We start from the raw sequence: 9,977 nt of genomic DNA on the forward strand, positions 1-9,977 counted from the left end.
CTCTTTCGTCGTCTCTGCGTCCTTGAATTCGAGAGGTGCGCGGTTGAGGGCACCCCCCGCTTGTCCATTTCCGTGGACACAAGCCGCTCCGTTCCCCGGGAACAGTGCCCGACGCCGTGAAACCTTCCATGTGCTGCGAGTCGTGCACGCCGCACCGCCGACAATGCCTTACCACCCGCAACGCTCCTACAACGGTGGCGATCCGAACGAGAATTACAATAACCATGGCTCCCAGCAGAGCTCCTTTCCTTCCAACTACCAATACGAGCTGCCTTCGTCCGCGCCGTTTCAGCCTCACGGTTTCCACCCGGCGGCCCACCCGGATAGCGCATACAGCAGGCTAAGGGACCAGAGGCACCAGGGCCACGAACACTCGCCAGCTTCGCAGCCTTTCTCGCAGCACGCCCAACGCCCGCATCCCACTCTCCAACCCGTGCGATCGCAGACCACGCGCACTGATTCCACCGTGTCTCCTGGAGCCGACAACCTGGGTCCTCTCTCTGCCGGCGGCGGCATTACCGGTATCGCGGCGGGCATAGCCAGCACCCACGAGCGGCAGAGTGGGCTCCAGGCGATCAGAGGCAACCCTGACAATACACACCACTACGGCCACCATCCTCATTCAGACGCGCAGTACTACGCTTCGAACCCGGACCTTGTCGCTATGGATGCATCGTCGATGTCAAGAACACCCGGGTCCTATTCGTCCAATGTTCCACTCAGCCGTGCGACCGATGGGAGCGGCAACAACAACAACAACATCCACAGCTCCCAGTTTAACCCTCACTACGACGGACTCAACAATGGTCCCTACAGCCAGCAACGCACCTCGTGGTCGCCGATGAACGAGCCTATCAACCCGAACGATATTGTCGATGACGGCGACGATGGTTTCATCCCAAACCCGAAGCGAAAATCAGTCCTTAGCGCTCTTGGAAAAAGTAGCAGTCATCAAAGCTTGGCTGGAGGCGCTGGAGCGGCTGGTGCCGGTGCGGCTGTCGGTGGTGCAGCAGGTACCATCGGCGGTCGCGTGAACCGTCAAACAAGCAGCAGTCCCGACGGTGGTCCATCCTACGATGCTCTTCCCGGTGAAAAGAGTGAGTGGTTGGTCGAGCAAAGAGCAAGCAAGAAGAAGTTGAAGTGGATTGTTGGTATCATCATTGCCATTCTCGTCCTGGGAGGCATCGCTGGTGGAGTTGCTGGAGGGCTATTGCCATCAAGGAACCGTTCAAACTCCTCCTCGTCCGGGGGAGGCGGTGGACAGTCGGCAGATGACGACTCCAGGATCAACGGGGACCTCAACAAAGATTCTCAGGAGATCAAGGATCTTATGAATAACCCTAATCTGCACAGGGTCTTCCCTGGAATGGACTACACTCCCTGGGGCACACAGTACCCTTTGTGTCTGAAGTATCCCCCCAGCCAGAACAACGTTACTCGGGATATGGCAGTCCTCTCGCAGCTCACAAACACTGTGAGACTCTACGGCACGGACTGCAACCAGACGGAGATGGTCCTACATGCGATCGATAAGCTGGAGCTGAAAGACATGAAACTCTGGGTGGGTGTGTGGATCGACAACGAAAACAAAACGACCAACGACCGTCAGCTGGAACAAATGTACGATATCCTCAAATCGACAGCGGATAAATCGGTATTCAAGGGAGTGATCGTTGGCAATGAAGTCTTGTTCCGCGGTCACCGGTCCCCTGCCACACTGCAGATGTTGAGCGACTACCTTGAAGATGTCAAATCCAAGCTCAAAGACATGAACATCGACCTGCCAGTTACAACTTCGGACTTGGGTGATGCTTGGACTGCAGGGCTCGCTAGGGTTGTCGACGTTGTCATGTCCAATATTCATCCTTTCTTTGGTGGCGTCCCCGTCGATGAGGCCGCCGATTGGACGTATGAGTTTTGGGACAACAAAGACTCTACCCTGTCCCGAGGGCCTAACACGAAAAAGCTGATCTCCGAAGTCGGTTGGCCTAGCGGTGGTGGGAGCAACTGTGGGAATTCCCAGTGTTCCAGCTCCAATTCTGGGGCGGTTGCTGGTATCAATGAGTTGAACCAGTTTATGGAAGACTGGGTCTGCCCTGCCCTGGAAAAGGGCACGGATTATTTCTGGTTGGTCTTCACCGCCAATTGCCGGCTCCGTCACTGCGTTTCCTTTTGTGCTTAGTGCTAATGCTAGTATCTCTACAGGTTTGAAGCATTCGACGAGCCTTGGAAAGAACAATACAATGAGCCGGGCAAAGAGTGGGAAGACAAATGGGGTCTCATGGACCCTGGAAGAAACCTCAAACCCGGGATTAAGATCCCAAGTTGCGGCGGGAAAACCATATAAAGTGAATATTTCACACGCTTAGACATCCAGCCATTGTTGTTGGTTTTTTTCTCTATGCATACATACGCAAAGAACAGCGGTACAGTATATACATTTCATTTCTGCTCATAATCTCTCTGCATATATTGGATACTTTGACCTATTTTGTGTTTGATCATATGTTTGCAATTTACTATGCATGCTCTCTTTTTTCCTTTTGTGAATATACTTATACATGCATCCCTGCAGTATATTGATTCCCCTGTCTGTATTGTTTGAATTCACCTTGCTCACCTCCCCGTACCTATGTTTTCCCTGATCGACATAGTCTCCTTTTCCTATTGTTTTCCAGCACTGGAACCTCATATCTCTAACCCTCCCTTGGAATCCATCTGCTGTTTAAAAGCGGTTTCTTGGCAGGTTGGCGTACGGACATTTCCTCTGCGTATATACCTTTTTTTTTTTTTCTTTCCATCGGTGTCATGTTGTTTAAAGGCAATTATTGGCACTAGTTGAACCTTTGTCTATGTCATCTCTCCTTTGTAATTATCCAATTCAGCGCCGTCCCTCCTTTTTCCCCCATCGTGCCTCTTCTATTTTAGCGACGCGCGTCGTATATATATAATATATTTAAACTTTTTTTTTTCGTCTCTTCATTTCGAATGCTTCTCTAATCGGTCATCCATCGAAACGGCCCAGCGTGATCCCGGCTTGCGGGCTATTAGTTGTTGAAGGTGAATGTACCAGGTCTCCCGCATCGCCGGAACTTGCCCCTGACGACGCCGGCTTCGGCGGAAAGCCTTGGCGTCGGGGGAAGCCAGATGCGGGGGCGGGGCCGCGCGCCTCGGACGAAGCACCCGCGAGTGGCGGAAAAGGAAGATTCCCCCGATTGTTTATTAATCCAATTTCCTCTTCGTGGGCTCTCCCACCTTGATCGAAAATTTGAATTTTTTTTTGATATCCAGCAAGAACACGAAAAGGCACTCACAGATCAGAGCTGACAGAACGTTTTATTACGACTAATAGGGGGTATATCTACGGCAATGGCTCTATTTAGAGATATGGCGGGGATCCCTCCCCTCACGGCGTCAACTGCCGATAGTACCCTGATCATCATCGACGCGCAAAACGAGTAAGGAGCCCCTTTCGGTTTCCGCATCATACCGCCTAGAAGTCTTACAATTAAACTCTCCAGATATGCCAATGGTCTTCTTAAGGTTCGCTCTGTCGACCAATCTCGCGCTGTCATCTCTTCTCTTCTCTCCAAATACCGCGCCGCTGCGCAGAAATCCGAAAAATCAAACATCGTCCATGTTCTCCACAAGGTACCGGAGGGTACTCCCGTGTTCACGCCTGGCACCCCGCTGGCAGAAGAATTCGACGAGCTGAAACCACTGGATGGGGAGAAGGTGGTTGTCAAGGAGTTCCCGAGTTCGTTTGCGAAGACGGGTTTGGACGAGTGGCTGAAAGGAAAGGGATGCAAGAAAGTGGTGTTGGTTGGATACATGGTACGGTTTTCACTTTTTAATATCAGGCTGCTTTTTTTTACCCCCTGGCAGGGGAGTGTCTGCGTGGTTTCTAGTACGCTAATAACCTTGCAGGCCCATGTTTGTGTGTCAACAACAGCTCGGAGTGCGAACGAGCTCGGATATGATGTTGTTGTTGCTCAGGATGGTGTTGGTGATCGAGATCTCCCGGGATATAATGGTGAAGAAGTGAAGAAGGTATGTTGGTCCAGAGCGGTTCAAAAATTGGTTGCTAGATGTCACTAACGCGGCGGTGTTTATAGATGGCGCTCCTAGAGATTGCAGATTTCTTTGGTACCTTGGTGGATAGTAAAGATATCAACTAGGGAATTGGTGGGTGTGTAAACTGGCATTATAAATCACCGCCAAAAAATAAATGTGAATATTGCAAATATATACGGAGTACCTCGAACAGGATAGTTTGCCAAACATTCGTTGTACATATTTACATAGGCGATTCCAGAGATTCGGAACCCAATCACTGCAAAATATTCTGGGTCCATTTGCTTAGGCCGGTGTTTTGATAAGGAAACTGAATGAGTGCGAGTGCGCCTATATCAAGTCAAAGGACGGCCTTTGCCAACTATCAGATAACCAGCGGTAGTGTCGGAAGTAACGCAAAAGCTTTTTTAGCCTCTGTGCTAATTCCTGCATATCGCATCGCTACTCCTTCTCCTAGTTGAGTGCAACGGAGGCACAAATTTCCCATACCGTGCCAGAAAGGCCTTTTGGCTTCCTCGGCGGAATGTGGAACGGACATGGAATGTGCTCGTGTAATCGCTTAAATCGAAATGGGCATCCAGAAGGGTTTCAATCAGCGGAAGGCGGTAGGTGTGCTTCGCCGTTCCAATACAAGGTTGTCCTCCAGAATGCACTTGGGTTTGGTTCAAACTCCGGAAGCAAAAGTGAGCGCCTCCTCCCCGCAAATTGCGCGCATGTGTCACCTTCAGTGGTTGCCGAGTGAATGTCATCGAAAGTACTTCCGAAAAATAGGACCGGGTCACGCAAAAGAAGATCGATTAGATGAGATTTTTCAGCGCCAGGAGCATACAAAAATGTCTCTTTGGCAACAATTGCAAAGGCATCTGGATCTTGAACTACTTTGAACCCAGCATACTTTAGCAGCTTCTTATCCATGTCATTAAAAACAGGATCTTGAGCATAGAGGTTATCAGGGTTAATAATTTTTGCTTGGGCTTTGTGCATTTCGCAAGTACATTCGTCAGCCTCATTTCTGTATATCCTCCAACAATAAATATCGTAGCAAACGTACATAAAAGCTCCACTGTCAACTCGAGTGCGGCAAGTTGAAACATTGATATACTCCTTCGATCAACCCATCCTCCACGGGAGAAGCCGCTCGGGCTTCCCAACCCAAAACAGACACAATTACGAATCTTTCCCGAAACACGAGCAATCTCTTGCTCCAGCAATCCTTTTAGAACGGTCCAGCTGTGTGATTCCATCCATTGCTGCTTGTGCCGATCGTACTTGTCTTTCAGCTTTTCAAATGTGAGTCCGTCAGGAATTTCTGCAGGCGCTAGCTGGTCCTTGGGCTGCGGCGGGTGGTGGAGACTCGAGGACTTCTTGGTAGAGGTGATGTGTGTCCACCCATCGTTATCGACAACCTTCCTCCGTCTTGCCGGCTGCGACATGGCAGTGGACGGTTGCAGGACGCAGCAGGTTGGGGAAACTTGCGCTGTGCCGTCGGAAACGGGCCAAGCGATGAGGTCACGGGATACTCAGCCTTGATTAGTCATCAAAGTACTCGCTGAGTAATATTATCACGTGATATAGCTCTTTTTTTGATCTGCTTTGCTCGTCACTTGCATGAAGTGCCATGATGGAGCTGGTTGGTTTTTGTCAGCGCCGTGGTTCTGTGGCAGACTTCCTCTCAATAGCCGGCGCTCCCAGCTGGAAACCGACCTTTGGGTTGAACTGCGAGCCCCACCCAAACTCAGCGGGGGATCGCAACCTTCTTTCAAGTGTGGGCGCTTGCATGATGTGCGCCTCCACGAATCGCAGCCGTCGGACAGGGGTACAGGAAACGGGCCTCTTGTGATCAGCGATGCAATTGGCCTGTCGCAATCACATCACAGCCTTGCATGCATCGGATTGCATGCTCGCTCTCTGCCATGATTCGTTGGTTTCCGCAAGGTCCAGCTTTGTGAATGGACATGGGGCCAGTGCGGCCAAGGACAATGGCCTGAAGAGCGAGAACGTCTGTCTTGAGAAAGCAAAAGTCCGTACTCCGTACAGAGCAGTTCTTAAATCTCATTCCGTACCAGGGATCCGGTGGATATTTCGTTGCCGGTGGGCATTCTTTTTGTCTTTATCCTTGTGATTCACGGTCTTTTTCTTAGAATTTGCGATGATTACGGAGTAGTTAACTGACTATCAACCACTGTGCCTTGACCTTCGAAGTTGCCCCTTCAATTGAATGGTCTATTTTGAACAAGATAACCCTTGTACTACCCCCAGGGGCGATTCGTCGCTTCTCCTCTTCCAGGGTCTTTGCTTTTTTAGTCGGGTCCTGGGTCGATCTTAGCCACATAGGCACGTCTCTTAGCCGCCCAAGATATCGTCATCTTTTCAGCTTCAACCTCTCCCATCATTTCTTCTCCTCGGTGCCTTCATCTTTGTCGAAAGTGAAATACAGGTCAGATGTGGTAAATTGCAGTTGCTTCGACAGAACCTCGCTCCTTCAAGATCCTGGACCGTGCGGAAACTCTGGTTGGCGCTCAACCGTCAGAAATCCTCCACCTCTCATTGCTGCGCTCGCAAATTCCGTACACACGCCCACAATGACGAGACAACACTCGATAGGCTCGTGGTGGGCCATCGTCATTTCACTCTTTTTCGCGACTGTCGCCCGTGCTCATACTATTATCGTTTACCCGGGATGGCGCGGGAACAACCTATATTCAAATGGAACAGTTGAGGAAACAGATGGGCTAAGCGTCAAATACGCCAGCAATGCCACTGGGGACAGAGATTATCTGTATCCTTTCGGGATGCAATGGCTGTATCCATGTTAGTTGACCAGCTTGTGGGAATTGAAATTGGAGCCAGTTACCTGACATGAAATTATTCCAACTAGGTGGGGGAATGCCCATGTCCCAAAACCGAACAAAGTGGCCCGTAAAGGGTGGCGCGGTGTCGTTCCAGCCCGGATGGTTCCCTGGCCACAAGACGGCACTCATCTACATTAACCTTGGTATCGGAACTGTCCCGCTGAACATGAGTCTCCCGATGCTTTCTCCCTTCCAAATAACCGGCCCTACGGTAGAGCCCTATCCTGGCACGTTTTGCATGCCGCAGGTCCCTTTGCCCCCTAATATCACCGTGAATGTTGGTGACAACGCCACTATCCAAGTCGTTGAAATTGCTAAGCACGGAGCTGCATTGTATAATGTAAACGGCGCCCATATCCGCATTTCTAGCTAGGTTTATTTGACTGACCTGTTATCCCATATAGTGCGTCGATATTACTTTCGCAGAACCAGAAGATGTTGAGCAAGTAACAAGGAGGAATTGTTTCAATTCCTCCCACCTAACCGCCCAATATATTTATACCGTCGATGTCGATAAGTCAGCAGCAGCTCACCCCCAGATGATATCTGCCGGCCTCTTCCTTATTCCGTTGCTGCTGGTCGGCTATTTCGGAAATCTGTTCTGATATGTACACTTTATCGGAAGCCGGCGTTCCCTGGTTACTCAGCGCACTATGTCATCCGGGCCCCTTTTTCATCCTTTCCCTTTTCTTGATATCCCACTCAGGCAATACTTCCCCGAGATGTATGTAACATATACCTCTTTTTTTTTTTTCCTTTTTTTCATGGCGTCCGGTTGGCATTACGTTAAGCGTATCCCCTTTACGACTTTACGCAAACCTCTCTCGGTCCATGTTGGCATATTAATGGGTTCAGCTACGTCGTCAATTCTTGTTGCTTCGCTCTTTGATAAAGCCATCTACTTGATGACGGGGATATGGAAAACCATGGTTGTGTTCAACCGTCTCCCACAGCTTTTGCATGGGCCACGAAAACAAAAAATAATATATATTTCAACTACTCAACCAAATTTGGTTTAAGAGTAGACAAGGCACACTCTATAGAAAAATAGCCCGTCCTAGGTTCTCCGGCCTGCTCGAATCCACTGAGCAACTGGAAAGAACCCCAGCGCGTTACGGCTTCAATGAATAATGATCTAAAGAAATCACAACATCAACCCAATCCACAGCAGCATGAGCGGAAGTCAGACCTAAGATGTGTATTCTTTCATTGTCTTTGTTCTCTAATGATAGTAAACAATAATGGTGAATCTTAGCATCATCGATAGGCTTATGGGTGTTTATACTCTAGGGCATAATGACCATTTCCAGCCAAAGAAATTCGCACAAACAGAAATATAGAGATCATAGGATGCCCAACAAACCTGTGTCCGGGCAAATTTGGAGCACGCAAAAAGGTCAATGGAGTCTACAGCTCTGCAAATGCAAGCTCATACGCGAAAGCAAGCGTCATTCTTGCATGCTGTAGCATGTGGTCAAAGCTCAAAAGATCAACAGTGTCTCCCGTTGTGTGGATCCGCTGGTTGGAGCGCTTAAATTCTGACTCAATGACGAATGCTGACGGGTATCCATATCGGCTGGCCGAAGCGTGGTCCGAACAGGCATAACCACACTGTGTCAAGACGAACGGAATGGTACAGTACTGGGTGAAAGTTTTCAGCCAAAAGGATTTTACGAGAATTCGTGGTTTAAATCCAACTTACCCCTGTAATGACACGTTTGATGAACTCTGTCAAACCTGGGTCGACAAAATCGGTGATAACACCTACGGACTCTACCTCACCAGCTTTAGTTGTGCCCTCGACATAACCAGTCATATCCTGTTGCAGCATGGCCTTAATGTCTCTGCCAGTCTTACTGTAGTCCGAGAATATTGCCTGGGAGCCAAGAAGGCCAGCTTCCTCAGCGGAGTACCAGTGGAACTCAATGGTGTTGGCAGCGTTGCCCTGCTGAACCGCCTCTGACTGCAACAGAACACGGAACGCCTCGAGGATAGTCACAGTTCCACTACCATCATCGTCTGCACCAGGCGCGGGAAGGATCGATGGCAGGAACAGATTGATACTGTCCTGGTGAGCGCCGATGACCACAGTCTTATTCGTCCTTCCTGGGATAGTTGCAATAATACTGAATTGGCCCCATGAGTGCTCAAACCTTTCGACTTTGACAGCGTGTTGAGCAGCGCCAGAATCCTGGATGGCCTCCTCCACCTGTTCAAACAGCCAAGTTGCCGACTGAACACCAGTTTCCGACTTGTAGTATCTGGTATGGAAAGAGGTAAAGTGAACAAGGTTCTGGCGCATATTATCCTTGGACAGTTGCTCTAGCAGAGGCGCCAGTTCCGTTTGGTGTTTGACTTCCGATGGAAAGCTAACTTGGATACGCTCGTGGCTCTTAACAGAGAACCCTCTGTCTGGCTCGGCCGTGATGTCAAAAAAGTTTACTCCTTCCTAAGGAAAATATTCCATCAATAGAATTCGGGAGAAAGTCGGTAAATTGGGATAGAATTACCATTTTCAAGGCCCATTTCTCGTCTTCTGTCACCCATCTTGTCTGTTCGGGTCCGAGCTGGATTAAGAATTTCTCTGGAAGCCCTTGCACGGGCCTGTTCTCAAAGGGAACTTGGTGGTCTACTACAGCAGCCACAGCCGCTGGAGGAGCGATGGCGGCGAGCGCCAGTAGGGAGAGCGACTTCATGACGAGGGCCTGGGACGGTAATGATGTTCAGATAGGATGGTATACTAGGTAAATTAAAGCTCGGGTACAGGATATAGAGTGAATAAATGCATAAAACACACTAACTATTAATACCCATGAACAATGAAAGAGAGTGAGTGATGATTGAGAGTGAACCGATGTGATGTTGTTGTTGTCTGACCGAACTCGATCGTCGAGCAGGTTGACGTCGATTGAATGCGCCAAGGCTCCGACTGTCAGGAACATCTTCACTCACAATCCTGAGACACCGAGACGAGAGACCGAGGAACCGTCTCATGACACAAGGCTAACTTACCCCTTGTTATCCAGGTGGTCGGTCGCGACAGAGAGATGT

The 9,977-nt window shown here is 49.6% G+C and overlaps 5 protein-coding genes across 5 annotated transcripts; 3 read left to right on the forward strand and 2 right to left on the reverse strand.

The window, feature by feature from the left end:
- Positions 1-163: 163 nt before the first annotated feature.
- Positions 164-2,459, forward strand: D8B26_006041 (uncharacterized protein; the record flags this gene model as incomplete). Its single annotated transcript, XM_003069945.2, has 2 exons — positions 164-2,127; positions 2,206-2,459. The coding sequence occupies 2 exons, from the start codon at positions 164-166 to the stop codon at positions 2,345-2,347; spliced, it is 2,106 nt and encodes a 701-aa protein (XP_003069991.2). The 3' UTR covers positions 2,348-2,459.
- An 800-nt stretch (positions 2,460-3,259) lies between these two features.
- On the forward strand, positions 3,260-4,563 carry ISC1_2 (phospholipase C type enzyme). The gene is made up of 4 exons (XM_003069944.2): positions 3,260-3,458; positions 3,522-3,834; positions 3,928-4,050; positions 4,116-4,563. Exons 1-4 carry the CDS (start codon positions 3,370-3,372, stop codon positions 4,176-4,178), a joined length of 588 nt encoding a protein of 195 aa, XP_003069990.1. The 5' UTR covers positions 3,260-3,369; the 3' UTR covers positions 4,179-4,563.
- Positions 4,564-4,600: 37 nt separating this feature from the next.
- Positions 4,601-5,515, reverse strand: D8B26_006043 (uncharacterized protein). Its single transcript, XM_066125073.1, has 2 exons — positions 5,126-5,515; positions 4,601-5,048 (listed from the first exon to the last, which is right to left on the reverse strand). The coding sequence occupies exons 1-2, from the start codon at positions 5,505-5,507 to the stop codon at positions 4,663-4,665; spliced, it is 768 nt and encodes a 255-aa protein (XP_065981154.1). The 5' UTR covers positions 5,508-5,515; the 3' UTR covers positions 4,601-4,662.
- A 1,141-nt stretch (positions 5,516-6,656) lies between these two features.
- Positions 6,657-7,531, forward strand: D8B26_006044 (uncharacterized protein; the record flags this gene model as incomplete). The annotated part of the gene is made up of 3 exons (XM_003069942.2): positions 6,657-6,885; positions 6,953-7,266; positions 7,331-7,531. 3 exons carry the CDS (start codon positions 6,657-6,659, stop codon positions 7,529-7,531), a joined length of 744 nt encoding a protein of 247 aa, XP_003069988.1.
- A 637-nt stretch (positions 7,532-8,168) lies between these two features.
- On the reverse strand, positions 8,169-9,724 carry LAP1_2 (Leucine aminopeptidase 1). The gene is made up of 3 exons (XM_003069941.2): positions 9,437-9,724; positions 8,629-9,375; positions 8,169-8,567 (listed from the first exon to the last, which is right to left on the reverse strand). Exons 1-3 carry the CDS (start codon positions 9,620-9,622, stop codon positions 8,334-8,336), a joined length of 1,167 nt encoding a protein of 388 aa, XP_003069987.2. The 5' UTR covers positions 9,623-9,724; the 3' UTR covers positions 8,169-8,333.
- Positions 9,725-9,977: the final 253 nt, after the last annotated feature.

Source organism: Coccidioides posadasii, chromosome 3 (genome assembly GCF_018416015.2).
Source record: "Coccidioides posadasii str. Silveira chromosome 3, complete sequence".
NCBI lineage: Eukaryota > Fungi > Ascomycota > Eurotiomycetes > Onygenales > Onygenaceae > Coccidioides > Coccidioides posadasii.